This window comes from Ammospiza nelsoni, chromosome 3 (genome assembly GCF_027579445.1).
Source record: "Ammospiza nelsoni isolate bAmmNel1 chromosome 3, bAmmNel1.pri, whole genome shotgun sequence".
Taxonomy (NCBI): Eukaryota; Metazoa; Chordata; class Aves; order Passeriformes; family Passerellidae; genus Ammospiza; species Ammospiza nelsoni.
In genome coordinates, this window is record NC_080635.1 from 78,947,232 (window position 1) to 78,967,843 (window position 20,612).

Sequence of the window (20,612 nt, forward strand, 5' to 3'; positions counted from 1 at the left end):
ATAAATATAGTCCATGATGGAGAATGATTGCACTGGGTCACACCATAGACCCAGGTCTGCTGAGGCCAGGCCCTGGGACTCCTGTCAGGTATACAGGATACCATATGGAGAAAAAGGGTAACATGAAACAACACTCAGGAGTACGATGGCTTCCGGTAACTGTCAGCTGTATTTTGTCAAAGTTTTGGAAACTTTGTGGCAGAATAGAATGTTAAGAAAGGATGTGATTTATTTTTTATTTATTTTCTTTATTATTTTGTACTTTAGGGCTTTTTTAGTTTCTTGGAGAAAATGGGTGTCTAAAGGCTGACAAAGCAAATGTCAGACCTAAAACACACAAAAAAGTTAATGGACACCTGGTATAAGTTGTTTAAATATTTGGTTACAGGAAAGGAAATTTCAACTCACTGTCTTTCAATTTGAGTTCTTTCGAAAATCCTTATACTTTTGAGGCTGTGTTATGATGCAGGCCATTAAGAAGTCCTGTATTTTCTCTTGATCAGTTCAGGTCATTCCTTAATTATATTAACTCCTTTCAGCCAGTGCTTTCCCTCTGTTTTTTTCCACTACAAAAATGTGTGTACTTATTGGCCCAGTACATAACCAAGACAGGCGTCCGTGCAGCATGAACTTTATTTATAAAGACATAAATGTCACACTTCCTTAAAAAAAAGTTTAAATTAACTAATCAACTGATGAAAACTGAACAGTAATACTATTTACATAGGCCAATGCTCACCTTCCTTCACAAAACTTAAAGTGAATTCTCACTCTGAAACACAAACAATGAAATATAGAAGCACACTGATTGCCAGCAGTTTCCTTGTAGATAGCAATCCACATGTCTTACAGAATTCACAACTTACAGAACTTACATTTCCTCTGTAAACTAACCTAAATTATCTCTTTGGCACAGTCATAGGGATGCCTGCATTTCAAGGCCAGCACTGTAACAGACTTAGACACCAATGGCATTTCATCTGTATAAAGCAAATGATCCCCTCATTGGTGTATCCAGCAAGAAAGGCCTGCCCAAATATTAGATATCCTCTGACAATGTCTATACTCATCCTTCCTACACCTTGACTGAGTGACATTAACACTGATTCCATAAAGACAAACAGGAAGTTGCAGCTTCGACAGCATTCCCAAACACCGAGACAAGGACAGTGACCACTGATTTAACATCTACAGCGTACGAAATACCACAATGCCCGGTGCTGCTCAAAAACATGGGTTTAGATTTTCACCTGAATTTCTCAGCATTGTAATCTCCATTTCTCACTCCTTTGAAGCACCTTGGCAAGAAAATATCCCCAGAAAGTGTATTTGGAGTGTTTTAGAACCATTTCATAGGCTTTCCTGAGTGCACTTGCCTCAGCTTGAAGTCTACAGCCAGTCTACAATTTAGTCACAAAATGTCACTGTTCTAGAAATAAATCACTTGCAGGTCAGTCCCATCATTTGATCTCTTCAGTTATTCAAGTTAATATCAGTTTCAGGTTTAAATGTTCAGATCTCATTTTACCATCTTGTTAACTCTCTTCCTTATGCTAATAAAACCAGATATATAATTAGTCTTCTACTCCAACAGTCCTGCACAGTAAAACTATCCAGTGTGGCACTTATTCCAAAAATTAAAGCTTCAACTGAGTTCCTGCTGTTAAAGAAATACACTTTACAAATCTTCATGTAAAAAGCCTATCTGGATCAATCAGAAGCAGTATACTACTGAACTGTACCAACTCCTGTTGCCCTATGCTGACTGTTTGATAAATAGGACTTGTAAACCAGAACCTGCTCCTAAATTTACATTTCCTATTTCTGGTATGTGCAAAAAGATTCTTTATGAACTTGCATGTGGTCTTCTTTGTCACAGAAGTGCACTCTTTGACCTCTCTTCTGCTATGAAATGCTTTCCACCATGTAAGTCTCTGTGTCTCTATCAAGAATTAGGGATGACTTCCATCAGAACATTAAATTAGAAAAGTCACTTCAATGTTTGTAAATATGATCTTAAGCTGTCTGATTAGGTATCATTCTAATAAACAACAGGAAACAGTCCTGTTTCTGTTTTGAAAGCAGAGTGCCTCAAAAGTAATTTCATGAGATGGTGGCAATTAGTGTCTTGTGTCATTGGGGAAATGTGTCTCTTTTCAATTAAATATGTCGTCCAGTCAGGAAGAACAGTGGTCTGTCCTCTTTGGCGTTGGCAGTCTGGAATTCGTCCCGCAGGCGGAACTGCCACTCATCTTCCAGCTCCAGCCGGACGACAGTCTGGCGGAGAGAATTGCGGTCCTGGCAAATCACACACAGCGTGGCACCTGGGCAAACAGTTCAAAAGGAACTCTCATGAGTATCCCCTTTGTTCTCAGATCACCCATCTCCCACCCCCCTACATGGAGAACTCCACTCATTTCACATCAGGAGAAAATTTCACATCAGGAGCTTGGGAGAAAATTAAACGGCTCAGGTAGGACTTGAGGCGAGCTATGTTCAGCTACCTATTTGTCAGGATCTTCTTGTGTAACTTGAGGCACCTCATAATCACCTAGTAACAGGACTAGAAGCACTTTTCAGGATCCCTAGGGTAGGAAAAGTAAAACTGGCAGGTCTAAGGAGGTCTAAAGGTCCTGGCAGCAAACCAGATAAAAGCCCTACATCCATTCCTGTTGTAGCCCTCCTGATCATTACCTTTGTTGCGTGAAACCCTCACTCAGCAAAACCCACACGGCAATCACTGTGATGACTGACTAAGCTCTTTGTGCTTTGCTGCCCAGAAATGTTCTAAACATGTCTTTAAAACTAATCACAAATTTTAGTGGCTTTTGGATTGGTAAACTCATGTCCTGGCAAGAAAGAATCTGGTTTGTGTGGCTACAGTCACAAGCAAACCCAGAATGCCAAACTAAAAAAATGATACTTCAGTAACCAATGCCAACTGTCCAGTCTGGCATGCTGATAACCACTTTAACTTGCATGCATGGCTTCATGGCTGCTGAGGAAAGTCCTCCTTTAAGAGAAAATATTTACCTCACCAGCATTCAGTAATCTAAATGAGAAATGGTGAGGTAAGTGGTAATGGCTGAGACAAAAAAATCCTGTGAATATAATAAAAAGAAACAAGACAGAGAGTCACATGGTGTTTAATTCTTATGTGACCCATTAGAAAATCAAGCAGACTGCCAGGGGAGATGGAGAAATCCCAAAGCAAACATACTTTATGCTACATGATATAAAAATGGACTGGTTTATGCAAAATGAGACTGACTGGTAGCCTCTGTTTTAGCTGCAACGAAGAACACAGCAGTCTGTAACAACTCTGCCAGTTTCAAGAGGCACTAACCACGGTGCTCTTCCCCCAGTGACAGCTGAGAGAAACAAAGCCCCAGAGCACCAAATGCCCAGGATAGCAGCAGGAGGATCCAAAGGAAGTTTGCAATGGGACTGTCTGCAACACAAGTGGAAGTTACTTGTCTCCACTGCTGCACAGCATCATAAGGTTTGCATGGAGAAACTGGGTATCAGGAATAAATAGTAAATGAGCCACTTTCTATTTCTAAAAATAGGAAATAGATTTTGATAGATGCTTGTCAATCACCTATTTTCCATCAACATTTTAAAAAGCTGTAAGATCACAGTAGGTAAATGCTTCATGCATAAATCTTCAATACTCAGTTTTCAAACAGAGTAAGGAGTTGTGCACATACTCTAGGCATGATGATATGGATCCAACATTCCTTCTCACTTAGAAATCTGCAGAACTTATAGCACTGCTATATACCAGTTTACTACAGTGCAGAGCCAGCATGATCAAGCATCAAAGTTGGGACATATAAAGAAGAATATCAATACATGCATGAATAAATGCATATATATTAAATAAATATAATAGATTTAAAACACAGATAAAATAGATTTTCCCCACATTCTCAGAGACCATGTCACCTAATTCTCTGTAATAAAATTATTGCAGCTCACCTTTAAGAAAATGAAACTTCTTCAAGAAGCTAGCCACAACAAAGGAGTCACAGAGGTACAGCAGGAGACCACTGAATGTCAAACCAGAGGAACTGATATTCAGAGAATGAGGCCGAGAACTCACGTAGCAAACTGCAATCTGATTGGGAGAGAGTGGAAAAACATTAACATCTTTAGAGCTTCCATATGAAGCTTCCAGTATCTGCACTTGATTCAAATTCAGACCTTCTTTCCAACTCCAAATATTGTGAGCTTTATAGTTCCTTCCAAAACATAGCACTACTTATTAATAATATACATAAGCACAATTCATCATCATCATCATTATTGTTATTGTTATTGTTATTGTTATTGTTATTGTTATTGTTATTGTTATTGTTATTGTTATTGTTATTGTTATTGTTATTGTTATTGTTGTTATGTTTAGATGTGATAGAGTTTGAAAGCTGCAGTAACAATTGCTCTCCACAACCATAATGCTGTGACCTGCCCTGCACATTTTATTTATATGTGAGTAAATACAATAACTCTACATTCAGACATGAAATTAACCCCTAGAAATTCCAAATTTCATTTACATTACGATTACTCAAGGGTTACTCAAGTCAGTAGAGTTATTCATATACATGAATTTATGAGGTTTCCTCTTGCCTAGTTTGTTTTTATGGCTACTCCTGAAATCTACTAGGAACAGGAATATGTACAGCACTCTTTCAGGATTTATAAATTCAGATTAAGGGTATCTTCCACACATGGCTTAGTTTCAAAAGTGCCACTGTACTACTTAGCCGGGATACATCCTCATCTGGCATGGATCAGCATGACTGAGTGGAGGAGGAAGGCTGAACTTCAGCAACTAAGACTCTGTACCAGAGTCTTATTCCTATTCCATATTCCTTCAATCCTGCTGTATCATATTACAATTCAGGCAGCAATTCCAAATGAAAGTGAAATAATTTCCTTTGCTGAATGGGTTAGAGCTGAAAGGATGCAATGGATGAAGACAGTAACAGTACAATGCCCTCCCACAAAGCTTGTTTTTCCAAACATGGTGGAAACAAAAGCCTAAGAACTCAAAATGTTGTGGGAACAGCATACATGGGAAGGTTATTACACAGCTCTTTGGAAGAGAAGTTCAGGAAACCCAGAAAGACTGAATTTCATTTAGTATTCAGTGAAGAGATAAAAACAGTCCTATTTTATTATGCAGGGTGCCCCCGACAAAGGAAATTATCAGCATCTGACTCTATTGATTCAGAAGGCTGAGCAATTGTTTTATTAAACTATATATTACATTAATAGTATATTATAACTATACTAAAAAGATACTATACTGTACTATACTATACAAAGATACATACTAAAGGAAAACCCGTGACTGTCTCCAGACAGCCAGGACACAGATTTGACCTAATAGACCAATTAACATAAGCAACCATCACTAGAATCTAATTACTAAATCTCTTCAGGTAAACAATCTTCCTAACACATTCCACATGTGCAAAAACAAGACCAGAGAATAGAGATAAGAATTGTTTTCTCACTGCGATTTCCAGGAAAAACCTGAGAGATAAAATTATGTCTCTTACTGTTCAAATAATGTAAATTCCACACAGTTCCTCTCTCCTGAACCACACCACCTTAGTACCAAATTTCTATTGACATATTTGAGCTGAATTACGACCTTGGCTTTAGATCCAGACTCATCAGAGAGAGCCAACAGCTCCTGAGACTTAATGTCAGCATCTCCCATTCCCACTGGTTGTTTAATATTTGATTCTCTGCCTCAGCTTATCAGTCTGAAGTGAACTAAAACATCTGTATATTTGAAGTGCTTTCTAAGAGTTATCTAGTATTTGTAAGACCCTCTTGTGGAAATAATTTTCTGTAGGAAAAGCCAAATTATAGCAGATTGAGAAAGCACTTCATAGACTATATTAGTGTTTAGGACAATTCTGGGATTTCTCTCCATGTACTTTAGTTGAAGCCTCTGACAATATCTCTACAAGACTAAGAATTCGATTGTAACATTATAGAAATGTGCCTCATTCTTCAAAGGAATACATCAATAACCCACCCAAAACAGAGCCTACACATTTCTAGAGCTACTTGGAGATTGTTTTGTTCAGTACCTGTGGTCCTAAGTTAAGGTAGCAGTCCACAGACAGCACTGGATGGCTATAGTTCTTCAGTGAGAGAGGGAAGAAGCGATGGCTGTGGTACTGGAGATACTTTTCAAGGAGCAACTGAGCAGGTGCTGCCAAGAAGGTGTGCTTGCTGTCAGGAGCACAAATGTACTGAGCAGGGGAGATTGAAACTGGATTGTCAGACACCTGTGAGGAAAAAATATTTCTTGTACAGATCAATCTTAATCCATCAAGCTGCGTGAATTCTGGTTTGTATGAAATACATTTCTACCCTACAAATCTAAGTTTTACTTAAGAAGAAAAGTTATTCTGCAAAAAATATCTGCTACCAAAACGGTTTCAGTTTCATAAAATTATATTTGTGTTTATAGACTTTGAGGTTTCTTCTTTGAACTCAAAGTACTCCTACCTATGAAGTCACATGAAGTTGCACAATTCTATAGCTGTAGATAAAATCCACATACTGAATGGGTACTTGGATTGCAAAGAGACACTTTATGTGTTTTTCAAGGTTTTGAAGGAAAACTATTAAGGAAAATTGTATTTATGGCAAGAATATTTTGGATTTCAGAAAAAAAATACTGAAAAAAGCCCCACATGGCAGACATACCCCATTACAGGCAACAGATGATGCACCAAAATACCTCAGGTCTCCTAGTTAAAAAAGACAAGAAAGGAAAACACAATTTTAACAACAGCGCAACAGAGGTCTCAGTGCCCACCTTAGACTTTATGTGGAAGGATCGCTGTCCTCCAACTGCAATTTGCTTTTTCATGACACTGAAGTGGTTGAACCGACAGATGAGAAGGCCAGCACTGTGGACACGCAAGTTGAAGTCAACATCATCACATGTAAATCTGGAAAGAAAAAAATCATAGCAGGTCAGAGGAATGTTCCTCATCACACACTGACCAACACAAGCACTCAGAGCCTTTGATCAGCACCACAGAAAGGACAGGTATCAAACATACTGACCCTCCACCAGTGCCTATCAGTCAGGGAAAGGGGATTCAGCTTTCTAGTAATAAACTAGGCTAGCATCAGTTTGAGAAGACCAGAATGAGGGAGGAAAGCACTTAGGGAGGGAAAGGATCAAAAGCATAAAGTGGAAAGGCAGTAAATTGCTAAGGAAAATACCCAGGAGTTAAAACATTTTTTTTGCCTTTTACTACAATAATGGAGTAATAAGAAATTGCTACATACATTACTACTCCAAATAAAGTCAAGGAAATTAATTCCTTTGACTTCCAAGGAAAGGGATCAAGCCTTATGTTTGATTTATCAAATGCACAGAAGTATCTGACTACTCATTTTCCCCTCAGAATATGAATAGCTAGCAATTTTTTCAATGTTCCTCTACAGAACTAATGTAATTGTATTTTAGAAACAAAAACTATTTGAAGGCAGGTAGTCTTTATACAAGAGAACTGCTGAGACACAGGAAAAGATTAAGTAGAATGAGGGCAAACATCCCTCAGCTAAATTTGACCCGTTTAAAAATATGAGGGAACAGAATAAAAGGTAAACTCCTAAAGATGACTAAATTCAAATACTCTGATCTCTGGAAAATTCAGGATCAGTTCTTCAATTTGAATATATTTCTTACAAAGGAAACAAGATGATGTACAGAACCACTGGATTGACAACCAGAGCTTGAATTTAAGCTAACTGAGCAACCAGTGCAACAGCCAACACCAGTGAGAAACATGGCATTCAGTTATAAGTTTTTTAAGTTTTTTCTTTGATCTTAGCAATATCTACATGGTTATTTGATATCCCTGACTGTCACTGCCTCTGGGTTTTAAAATGTACCTTTTTCCTTGCCCAGGCTTGGAATGCCATACAATACTTCACAGTCAGCAGTACCCACACAGGATTACCCTGAGCCTCCTGAGGTTCAAAGACAGAGGCAGGAAATGGGTGGTGTGATGTGGCGTTCCTGACATTTTAACATTGTTGCTTGTACTCATATCATTTTGCTTTATTGTCATTGTCTCCATATGCCCTTCATGCATAATGCCTCATAAGGTAACACACTTAGGCAGCCTGGGAGCACAGTTCTCTAATAGGAGATGCACAGGGGCAAATTTGTTCTTTTAAGATGTCAGGCTGGTGACAATAGAAATATAGAACATCTGTTTATTCAGAGAATAAAGAATGCAGAATGCTTCTCTGCAGTTAGAAGTAAGCTTGGGCCTCAAAAGATATCTTCCTGAGTTAGCAGGGCTCTGAAAAGCACAGTGACTGATGTTCAGTTACCCAAGTGTAACTTACAGCCATTTTAATTACCTGGGCTGTCCCACACAGCTTACAGAAAACCACACATTTCATGTCATACCTGCCAGCCCCATATGGATGTCTTCCATATTCTAAGGCACTGAAAGACCAGTTTTGGACAAGTGAATCCCACCTCTAGTGATATATATACACTTCATTCTGTTGTTATAAATGCATGTCCCTCAGAAACGGGAGGAAACGCATAGTTTATTTCACGCAGATCAGTGAAATTCTGTGAGACTATGAACCTAATGAATACAGTTCTGTCAACTGTGGTAATGCTGTGCATGACAAAACTGAAATCTGATATGTCCTCAGTGGCACAATAACTGAAAAAGTGGAATTTCTGAGACAGCTGAATGTGAGAAACAACCACCAATGTGAACAAGACTTATTTATTCTTTTCTTCTGATTGTCCCGATGAGCACTTATGTGGTATGCTGCACTGTTGTGCTACTCAGGGTAAAAAGCCCAGATATATATATCTGAATGAGATTTGGTTATGCACCAATCATCCATATATTCCTGTTGCCTTTGGAAGGGAGAGCAGTTAGGCAGACAAGAAGAGAAGTACATTATTGACCAAAGGCCACTTGGAGTAGACCAATACTGCAGAGTACACTGCTTTCTATGTCTATCCTGTCACTTTGTTATCACTGTTTTACTTGGAACTATAGAAATTAATGTCTTTTTCCAACTTCTGGCAGCCTGGGAAGGATTTGAATCACCAGTAAGAAAACAAAAACTGTCTGTATGCCATTCACAACTTCCCTAAAAAAACAAGAGCTTTGTTTAAGCTTTGCTGCTGAAAAGTGCTACTGATTCACTTACCTGTTCTGATTGTACTGTACATTCTGTGTCAGATCCACATTCAGCATGATGAAGTCATGCACGTGGCAGCAGGAGAATGGTTCCTTGATCTCAGCACTGTTTGTTTTACTGGACCATTTCCTCATTCCAATTAGGGCATAATGAGTGACATTGGGAGTTGCTTCAATGTGTTGCAGAATTTGCTTCAGGGAAACATTCCTTTCAGTCCATGTATAGTCACTACAATAATTATGAAAATGTGTTAATTTTAAAATATATAGAGAACATTCGGAATCTCTTTCTGCTGAAGAGCAATTCTTAACAGTTGGAAGTTGTTATGACTTTCAGGTAGATAACTTCAGTGTTGTCTTACTTGACTGTATTTTTTTGTCTCTCACTATAGTTAAAATTAACTAGTGCTTAGGTGGTAGGGACTGGTATGACAGATCTGTAATTTAGTCTACATCTCTCAAAATATTCACTCAGATATGTAAACTTTTAAAGTTACCTAGATAATATTCCAATGAATCTTGGAGAGTTGCTGACTTGTGCCATAACTTGAGCACAAAGTATTAAGATCCTTCTAGCCCACCCCTGGAGTCCATAAATGTCAGTTTTCATCGAGTGTCATTCTCTCTGAAAGTCTGCTGTAAATTCTGCATAGTCTATTCATGGAATAGATAAAAAATCTAGCACAAACATTATTCTAAAGCAATGAAAACAAAAATGCTAGTTCAGGAATTTGGGGAACTCATAAAGGAGACACACAGACTGGGACTGACAAAAGAGCCAAAGGAAATCAGTTGCACAACTTGCACAGAACTGTCATTTAGCTTCCCTAGAAAAATCTGGTGAAAAATTGACATGTTGTCCAGTGTATCAGGGAGTGTTTACAGAGTCTGAAATCTGCAGTCCAAGTAACTCTAGCTTGAACAGCAACGGTTGCAGGGCACATAAATCCTCAGGGGACACGAATGAACAACACGCACTACACTACGTGCTGTGCAAAGACAGATACCTAGGAAAGTGCTCTCCTTGGGCAAACATAATTCTCTGCTTGTACAGGGTAGAAGTTGTAGTGTAGCAAACATAATTTCAAAATTACATGCAGAGAAAGGTTAAAAGAGATCAGATGAAAAAGCATACATTTCACTATTTACCTTCTCCTGTCTCCTGAACAATCAACTTCTACTGCGTTCCACATAACACAGGAGTCATCTGAAATGACAATGAAAGGCCAAATATCCTGGGGTTTTATCCCCAGCTCTTCCTGCCGATTCCGTTCAAGCTCCAGGTTATGATAGGACAACTCCTTAATCAGGAAGTGTGCAGCACCTGAAACCATGGGCATAAACCACCAGATTAAAAATAGGGGCAGAAACCGTTTGCTTTTAACTCAGAAGCCTTTTGAAGTGAATATTTCTGCACAGACAAGGGTATAAATCACTCTGAAGATTTTAACCCCACCACCCACAGCCAGCTTGCCAAGCAAGTGACTTAAAGAACCACCTTGGCAAGGATGAAAAATGATGCCTGACTTCTGTAGTAAAGATTTTCTAGTGTCTTAAGGATTTAGTGACTACTTCTTTTCACATGACAATATTTGTGTTCATTAGCATCTCTAGGTGCAAAGAGTTAGAGATGCTGACTGACCAGCTTTCCAGTGAATGACACTGGAAATTGTCCCTGATGATCTACTCTGAATGTTTGTCACTACTGCTGTATATAAGGTGTTCCAGCAGCACAAGAAAAGGGTTGAATATTTCACAGATGTTATATTGGCAGAACCTTCCTGAGGGATGGACCCAACCAGAGCATCATTGCCCATGCAAGTAGCACGCAACTTATTTCCACAAGTGAAATTGTGGAAACTGTGGAACTCCATCTGAGTTTTAACACCCTCAGCTTCTTTCAAAGACAATAGAAGAGTTAAGTATTTCTAGGGTGCAACTCACTGAGCTTGCTCTAGGTGTCCTGGATTAAGAGAAGTGTATCTTCAACTGTGACACATTGTCTTCAGAGGCAATGCAGATCACCAGCTCAGACATCCTAGCTGCAAGCTGTGGGTCTACATTTCACTGTCAAATAGCAACACCTAAGGACCCAAGTTGTGTGTCCACATTTTTTAGAACCTCTTGTTACACTTACCTACTCCTGCACTGTTGAAAATGCTTGGAAGAACGAGCATGATGTGGTTGGGCCAATACTTCTTATATATGGCCATTTCGTACTCCTTGACAACTAAAACATGCAAATGACTGGCTCCATCCATTGCATGATATAAATTGAAAAGTCCATGTTCATGACGGCCAGTGGTGGGAGTGAAAGTGGGGCTTTTTATGTAATCTTCACTCTGTAGGTAAAAAGAAGTGTGAGCTTCTGTATTAATCTGGACAGAAAAAGGAGAAATAGATTCTTCAGGACAACAATTCAGATACACTAACACTAGACAAACTGACACATTTTAAAATTCCTTGACAGGAAAATAAAATTTTTATAAGAATTGGAAAAAAGAAAACTATCATTTAGCTTAATTGACAATGAGAGTGTGGTGGGATGGACAGGACTGCTAACCTTGGCCTGCCAAGTGCAGAGGTACCTTGAGGATAGATCTGCAAGAAGATTTAGGTCCCTATGATATAGGACTGCAAGAAACACCTTACTCCAAAACTACAGTACAACTCTTCTGACTGGAGCAAGGGAATAGAAAAAGAAGAAAAGGAAGAATAGTCCTTAAATGTCAAAGCCTCAACCAGGCCAATGGCAGAAGCAAGAAAAGAATCCACAAGGACCCAGCACACAGCTCTGACCATGTAGCCAAGCACAAGTTTACTGGGTGTGGGAGAGCAGGAGATGTCATTCTTACATTGCTGTTGTGTTACTGTCTTGGTTCTTCTATTTAAAACTTGAACTGGAGGGTGATATTGATTTATTAGTGTTTATTGGAAGCAGCTTATTTTCTCCAGGATAGAAGTGCTATACTGCTTACTGCTGCTCCACAAATTGCTTCAGTACTCCAAGCAGTGTGGCCTGAGCAAGGCACAGCTTCACCTTAGGTGTGAGCATCAGGAATATCTGTTAAGATCAACATCTCTGCACCTGTGTGGCCTCACCTTGAATATTCTGTGCAGTTTTGGGCACCCCAAGATAAGAAAAATATTAGACTATTAGAGAGTGTCCAAAGGAGCGCAGCAAAGAAGGTGAAGGGCCTGGAGGAGAAGCTGTGTGAGGAGTAGCTGAGGTCACTTTTTCTCTTCAGCCTGGAGGAGACTGAGGGGAGACCTCACTGCAGTTACAACTTTCTCATGAGGGGAAGAGGAGGGGCAGGACCTCTTTGTGGTGAGCAGGGATGGACTTGAGGGAATGGCCTGAAGTTGTGTCAGGGGAGGTTTAGGTTGGATATCAGGAAAAGATTCCTCTCCCAGAGCGTGGTTGGGCACTGGAAGAGGCTACCCAGGGAAGTGGTCACAGCAGCAGCCTGCCAGAGCTCAAGAAGTGTTTGGACAGTGCTCTCAGGCACATGGTGGGACTCCTGGGGATGGTGCAGTGCAGGACCAGGAGTTGGACTCAATGATCCTTGTGGGTCCCTTCCAAATCATTTATTCTGTGATTCTGTGGTTGGAGCTTGTCAAACAGATACCTTTCTACAAGCATGACATGTAATTCTTTATACAGTCTTGAAGCTAAGATTCTTTAAAAGCATTATTTTTATATGAAAGTAACTAAGCATTTATGCAGCATAAAACAGGATATTCCACTGCTTTTTCTCTACAGAAAAAAATGCTTCCTCTTACTAATGGTATGATAAATGAAATCATATCTTTGAGTTTCTTTGCAGAAACTATTCTCACTTTAATATCTTAAACCCATAACCAAAGACCTTTTGTCACAGATAAGACTGTTGATACCAAAGGATCAACCTTGACTTTGACCAAAAGATGGAGCTTTTTGGTGTCTCAAAATTTTTTTTCACGTATCCCTTTCTGGGAGAAAATACAAGCTTAGCATAAGGGCAAACTCATTGTCTCTCGACAGTAGCAACAGTAGTACAGAGAATACTAATTCAACAGACTTTGAAATTGGTGGTGTCTCTCTCCCATATATAGCCACAAATAAAAATAATCCAGCTACCTTATCTGTGACTAGTGGTAGCCTCATACTTTCCAACTGTCTTCCTGGTTGGCTAAAGACAAAATGATGCTCCTTGGATTTTGGAATGATAAAATGCAGCTGTATTTCTTCTCCCAGCATAGAATAGGAAAAGGCAAATGCATGCAGAGTCGACTCATAAATCTAAGGATGAGAAAAAATATGATAATTCCATTTAAAGTCAAACCACAAGGTCTCAGTGCAGTTTATATACATTTACAACATTGCTGAACAGATTACAGTCACTTACTGTATGACATTAGATTTAGCTTCATTATTTTAGTGTTAAGCAATAATCCCTAGGCTAGAGCTTAACTAAAAAAATACAGATTAAAGTGTTCCCTCTTTTGAAACTGTTGTTTCAGTTTCATCTTACAGATGGCACCAATACTTACAGGCCCCTCCTGGCTTTCACAGTAATACTGACACATAAAAAACAGCATTTGCATTGCTGACACTTTCTTCCTCACATTAAAACAGGCAAGAAATTAGAGGGTCATTCTGAGCAAAAGCAAATTGTATACCACACACAGACTACTCTGTGCTGGACTACTCCTGTGTCAGAAGTAGCACCTGTTGCAGTCAATTAGGTGCAAACTTTTCCACTTAAACAAAGCCCAGTGGAAATCTTACTGGGAAAGTAGTTTTAATTGGTAGTACATACGCAGATCACAGCACCAAATAAACTAGCATGAATGACACAAGGGTCGGTCCTCTGAGCCCCCCAAACTGCAGCCTAGCCAAGGCAGGCAAACCTCAAGAAATAACAAAATCTGTAAATCGGCTGTATTTGTACACATAGACAACTTCTAAGCCAATCAAAATACAGTGAATGTACACAAACTGTGTTTGGGTTGTGAATGCTTCAGCTTCTCATCTGCAGAGTAACTCCTGGAAATCCTCACCTGGTACCTGGGATTGAACCCCATGTACTGATGGCACTGCTCACAGTGATGGTATGTGTTGTACGCTGCGTACTTGGACACTCTCATCCTGGTTGTCTGCCGGCACGTGTACATGTCTTCCTGCCTCCTGCTCACTGATCTGTCTATAGAGAAAAGAAACAAATTAAATGTAACATATATTCAAGGATAGAATGTATTCTCTTGTGATAGACTGTTTCTGTCACCAAAAGCAGCTTCTAGGAAAATGGCAATATAAACCACTTACAAAACAAACCATGAATTCATTCCGAGCACAGCATATTTTATAAATTACTACGTACAGCAAAGACATCTAAAAGGAATTATCTACAAATTCATGATTATGGTAATTCACTACAGATTTCACATAAGGCTGAGATGTAAGCAATGCCTGACCATTAAAATTTTCATTGTTGCTATTATTGGTAGAATGCTTACAAAGCAATAAATAGTAATAAAGACCCTTATGACATTTGCCATTCTGTGACAGACATCACAGTAGATTATGTGAAATTAATTTGGCAATTTAGTGATGTTGTTCCTTCATGTATATCCATATTTTTCAAAGGATTCTCTTTGTGAGAGACTGAGAGAAGATGAGGTATATTTTCTGCTGAAAAGGACTTTTTTATTTAATCTTCCACTCAGATTTTCAGCATCAGATCAGGTTGCTCAAAGCTTTTCCTTGTCATGTTAAGTTTCAAAAATCACCAAGAGTGGAGCTTTCATAATCTCTCTGGGCAACCTGCTCCATAGTTTGACTACTTTTTATTCGGCAAATATTTTTCATACAATCTAATTGTAATTTCCCATGTTGCAATTTGTGTCTGTTGTCTCTTGTCCTTATGCTGTGTATCTATAATAGTTTATTTCTACAAATGCCCATTAGGAAATTGAAGACAGCATTCAGATGCACCTGCTTGACGTCCCTAGATGAAACTAACCCAATTCACTCCAATTTTCTCCATATCTTAGTGGCTGCTCACTGGCCTCACTTCTCGATGTCAACGTCTTTCTCATACTGGGAGGCCTAAAACTTGACAGAATACCCAGATGTGGCCTTAGAGTTGCCATCACAGAAGAATAATCACTTCCCTTGACCTGTTGCTAGGTTATTAGTGAGCCATTGACCCAGTGGAGAACTGGTGACTCATGTTTAATTGTTGTCAACCAGCACCATCAAGTCACCTTTATCAAAGCTGCTGTCTCTAGAGCTGGTCCCGAACTTGTACAGCTGAATAAAGTTATTCTATCCCAAGTGCAAGGGGCATGTTGGATGAACTGTTCTTGAGGCTCCACTTCTCCAGCCTGCCAAGGCCTTTCTGAACAGCAGGGTTTCCTCCCTGCCACCCACTCCCACAGGCCTGTGCATGTCCAGCTGGCTAATTCAGAGCACCAATTCTCACACCAATACTCCAGGAATCTAGGTCTGAGCATGTTCATCTCAAGCTTTCCAAACCTAACCTAAAATCTAAAAAATAAACCTATAGATACTTTTAAATACAAAGCTAACTTTATGCACAGAAATCATTGCATTGCTACAGAGAAGGGCAATGCTACTTTATAAAATCATTCAAATGCACAAACTCATTGAGGAATTAGAGCTTTTTTAATGAAAGACTATCCATATAATATTCCTTAAGTAATTTATATGGGTCATACTCTGGTACTTCATCTGGAAAACTTGAAATCTTTTTTCACTATTACTTAATCAAAAGCATTTCTGGTATTTTAACTCTGCTTAAAAGTTTAACAGGATTCTCACATTAAAAACAAATAAATACATAAATGTGTACCAATCAGATTTTTAAAATTCTAACCTTCACTGTCTATAGTCTGAAGCTTTGAACAAATCAGACTTGCATCTTCATATTTTGGGTCATGGATGGTGTAGTCAAAAGGTATCTTCTTAAATGTCTCCAAATCTGGCCACATATCTCCAGGCTGATGGTAGTATTGATCAGATTCTTCTTTTATGTCTATGATATATCGAAAAATAAGAATTCAGAATTTTTTTAAGCTCTTTATATTACTATAGATGGTTTTGCTGTACCTATTATTCCTGCTCCATTTTTTCTTTCATTAGTCTGATGGCACAATGTCATTATGCACCAAGAGGTAAACTTTTGCATAAATGAACCTTGCACCTCAATGCAACTCTGCCTTTTAAAATTATCTTCATGTCCTGTCTGACAGAAATACATCTGGGAACACAAAGCAGTAATACACTGTAAATAAAGCAAGTTTGGACCAAAATTAGATATTAGAGAGCAGAAACTCCCTTCCCTCGGGTAATCTTGTGTAATAAGAAAACATGACATTGCTCCTCAGGGTATAAATCTGGCAAAATTTCAATGATTCCTTTTATGCTTTACCACAGAAATTAATTCCAATTCTACACTGAAGACCAATGGTTGGATATCATTTAATATACATAAATGCTGTCGATCTCTTTCCACAAAAACCAGAGGTATGTTCTTTGCTTAAATTCTAAACAATGAATAAAATAATGAAATATTCTTAAGTATCAGTTGAAGATCTCAGAAAATTTTTTTACAGTATTTATATAACGTAAAGCAATTGCAAAGGTGATGAGGATAGAATAGGCATAGAATATACAGACAACTATATTTCAATTTAGCATAACAATTTTCTATTGTCTCCAGAATATTTTTATACCAGGAACTTACTGATGTTGATTTCTTCCTCATCGTAAACATCCACTTCTGTCAGTCTAATCAGCATTCGGGACAAAATACTGAGGAACTGCAGGTAGGCATCTGTTTTCCCTATCTGTAAACATATAAATTAGAAAAAAAAAAAAAGTAAAATTTTGCTTTTCATCATGTTAGTTTTCCATATATCTGGAAATTGCAGCTGTGGTGAAACTGAATGTTAATAATCAGGACTTGGATATCTTTGTTATTTGTATATTCCTTGGCATAAATGAAGAGCATAATGTTCAACAGTTTTATTCTCTCTGTGCAGGACCTTAGCTGGAAAACACATTTTATATCAGAGGTCTAATTACAGGCCCAGAGACAAGAATTTTCTCTCCTGATGTTATAGGTTCTACACAGGCAATAAACATTTAAAAATCACATAGGCTCATAAAATGTACAAAGAACCCTCAAATTACAAGATAACTAAAGAATTATCCCAAGCCTTTCATTTCTATATGATTCACCAGTACACTGCCTGCTACTGAATTCAGTCACTCTCCTGAGGAGTAAAAGTGGCAACACATCCCTGGGAGAGCTCCTGCTGGCCATTTCCACTCCTGAAGGACATGGTATGTGCAAAAAATGTCCTGTTTTCATGCTGAAAATACAATATTTCCTTTCCAATCTTTTAAAATTATCATTTAAAAGTCCATTTTAAAATTATCTTAAAATACAACTTTCTCCTTTCTTTTTCACCCCATCAACACAGTGTATAAATTTTCCCTTCACTACATCAAGAGTATTGCTGAAAGGTTTAAGCCATAGCCAGTGATTTATTCAGTGGGTTGTTCTGTCTTTCGCAGGTAGTTTGCTGGTGATAGCATCAAGTAAATAAGGCCATATCCAAGCAGGCCCCTTTAAAAACCATGATGTTGTGTGTGAGCAGGATGTACAGGGGAGGTTAGCACATGGATCAGTTACAACACATTGGACAGCAAATGTCTGATTTCACAAAGGGGCATCAGATTTTGGATTAGGTCTATATTACTACTGAATTGAAAACCCAGCTTCACTTCCATTACTGCTAGGACATGTCAGAAGCATAGGGTGTTGGAATTGCTAAACAGAGTATTTAAGTTACTGTTTTCCATCTATGACAAGAAAAATTTTCATTTTCTCTCAACACTTGAGGAAGGGAGGCTTTAAATTCAAAGCAAGAGACATTTGCTCATTATCTGTTTCTCCTATCAGACTGCAGTTTGAACAGTTGCTTGCACAGGGTGGATAAGGGTCTCATTATCCCTATTCTCTGTTGAGAATCAGATGTCAGCACACAACTCTGTCATCCTGGAGTAACACAGAAAAAAGAGTAACTTCAAGTAGAGGAAATGACAGCATGGACTATAGTCAGCCCATGGACCAGATGTTTCTAACTCCCAGTTTTGTTTTTTATCTAAACTCCATTGAAACTGATGAGAATTTTTTACTCTGACCCTGGAACAAACTTGGAAGCAATGGCTACTCATTGAGGAGCTAAAACAAAACCATCTTATTTTCCCACATCTGAGGCAAACAAAGAAAATACTTTCATTTGTTTTCCTCATGTCTGAGATTACCTTTTTATTCTGTTATGAACATACTCTTTTAAAGTGCCTCTAATCATCTTTTCATTAAACACAGGGTAGCCTGACATATTAAGTTTCCAAATTTCAAACAAGAGATCATTTATCAAAACCACACCTGTCTCCTTGATATTAGATATCTATATAAAAATTAATTCTTAATCTGTTTGAAGTATATACTTAGAATTGTCAACAGAACAACATGTTGAAAGCCTTACTTTTTCTTTTTGGTATGCATTAAAAAAGTTCTATCAAACTCATGTATTTCAGAATGTGTGTGGGAGTGATGAGGCTACTGCTGTGTGGTGCTGAGATGAAAAGCATTAGTCACCAGGCTCAAGGGTACACAAACTGTAGGGTCACGACTCAAAAATGCTGGAAACCACAGGATGACAAGTGCTACACCGCTAATCTAATACATGCACTTAGGCCACTGCATGCATTAGATCTTACCCAATCTCTATCTGTCACATTAAAAGTTTCCAATTCAGTACTGTGAGTTTTATGAACTGCTAGATATGAGCAATGCTGTGTGTAAAAAGCTGTTGAGAGCTTTCAGAAATATCTCCATGTTATTAGAATGTTTCCCTGCAGAGACTGGGCTGAGCACATGCAGCATTCATATTTGGACTCCATTCACTAGCACATTTGCCTGCATTTACTGCTCAAGAAATGAACTGGTGAAAGAGAGAACACCTTTTTCAGGTCATTTTGAGATTTTCAAAAAGAAAATGAGAAATTAATGACATCTCATTTACAATCAGCATTTACTCCAGAAGGGAAGAATCTTGAACAAGTGAACTTGTAACATCCCGAGATAGCTAAATGCACCTCTAAAACTAATTGTACTGTTTTATATGCGTACCATCTCCAGGCAAAATGGAATAGCACAGAGACTTTTTCTTTGTTTGAAAATAAAATGTGAAAATAAACTGAATAGCAATCGGAAAACACAACTTCTTCATCTCCCCATCTTGCCCCATCTGTCACTACCCCTTTTTCCAAGAGTTTGTGCACTGTAAGAAGCTACCAAGAGATCCTGCAAGCAAGGTATGCACACCTTTGAAGCATAATGCTCTGCATAAGGGGATCCTGCCCATCCCCTATCTCCTAACTGCAATAAACAGGAGATCTGAAAAGAAAATTTAAAGTGGATACCTGATTGGTCTGCAGCTTTACATGGCTTTGGGAAAGTCAAGCACAATGCTGTGCTGATCCCAACTAGTGACTCTGGGCTAAGCATGATATATTAGTAATGTCAAGAACTGGTAAGGAAGCACTCTGAGCAAGATGTTTTTCCCCATATCCTGTCTTTGCTCTGGATACCAAAGTTGCAAACAGATTAAAAGACTGAAGGAACCTAGAACTGGGGTGTATTTTTACAATTTCTGAAACAAAATGTACATGAGAGGGGCCACTATGACAAACAGCTCTGCTTTCCAGAAAAAAGGTTCCTCAAACATGTGGCAGTGCTCAGTGTTTTGTTAGATAAGGCACTTGGGGGGCAATATGCCCAAATAATGGAAGTATTACTCAATTGGTTCCTGTCTATCTGAGTTTGGAAGACATAAGTCTGAAGAATCAGACTTGGAAGAAGAAAATCCCAGAAGACTAAGAAATGAAAATCTCAAATCTTTTGAAAACTGATGATAACTAGGGAATTTGGGGCCTGATGAGATTTAGGGGGTTTGTTTCTATTTTCATCCTTAATGTCATGGATTATTTAGTCCTTAAAATACTAAGAATATGTTTACTCTGAAGCTCTTCATTTATGAGGAAGAGGAAGGAATATGAATTCAAATTTTTTCCTAAAGAAAATTTGACATATATATGAAGGTCTAGTTTTTATATGAAAGACATATATTACCAAAGAGAAGGGGAAAACTCTCCAAAGTTTTTGACCACTGAACTCTGCTTGCCATAGATATCAAGCATAGGGTGCAAACCAACCAAAAATCTGAGAGAGAGCATTCCAGTGAGATAAACTGCATGTGTCCCTCCATGCATCCAGAGAATTACATTCAAAAGTGGTGTTGTAG

At 38.5% G+C, this 20,612-nt stretch overlaps 1 protein-coding gene across 1 annotated transcript in view; it reads right to left on the reverse strand.

Annotated features, from left to right (window-relative positions):
• Positions 1–615: 615 nt before the first annotated feature.
• Positions 616–20,612, reverse strand: part of GREB1 (growth regulating estrogen receptor binding 1) — an 88,899-nt gene continuing 68,902 nt past the window's right edge. The window contains exons 23-33 of the mRNA XM_059468144.1: positions 16,979–17,081; positions 16,109–16,267; positions 14,271–14,413; positions 13,348–13,509; positions 11,365–11,569; positions 10,377–10,551; positions 9,238–9,456; positions 6,851–6,986; positions 6,114–6,314; positions 3,982–4,120; positions 616–2,324 (exon numbers count right to left, since the gene is read on the reverse strand). Of these exons, the coding sequence (XP_059324127.1) occupies positions 2,161–2,324; positions 3,982–4,120; positions 6,114–6,314; positions 6,851–6,986; positions 9,238–9,456; positions 10,377–10,551; positions 11,365–11,569; positions 13,348–13,509; positions 14,271–14,413; positions 16,109–16,267; positions 16,979–17,081 (1,806 nt within the window). The 3' untranslated portion in view covers positions 616–2,160. The remainder of the gene's footprint in view (positions 2,325–3,981; positions 4,121–6,113; positions 6,315–6,850; positions 6,987–9,237; positions 9,457–10,376; positions 10,552–11,364; positions 11,570–13,347; positions 13,510–14,270; positions 14,414–16,108; positions 16,268–16,978; positions 17,082–20,612) is intronic.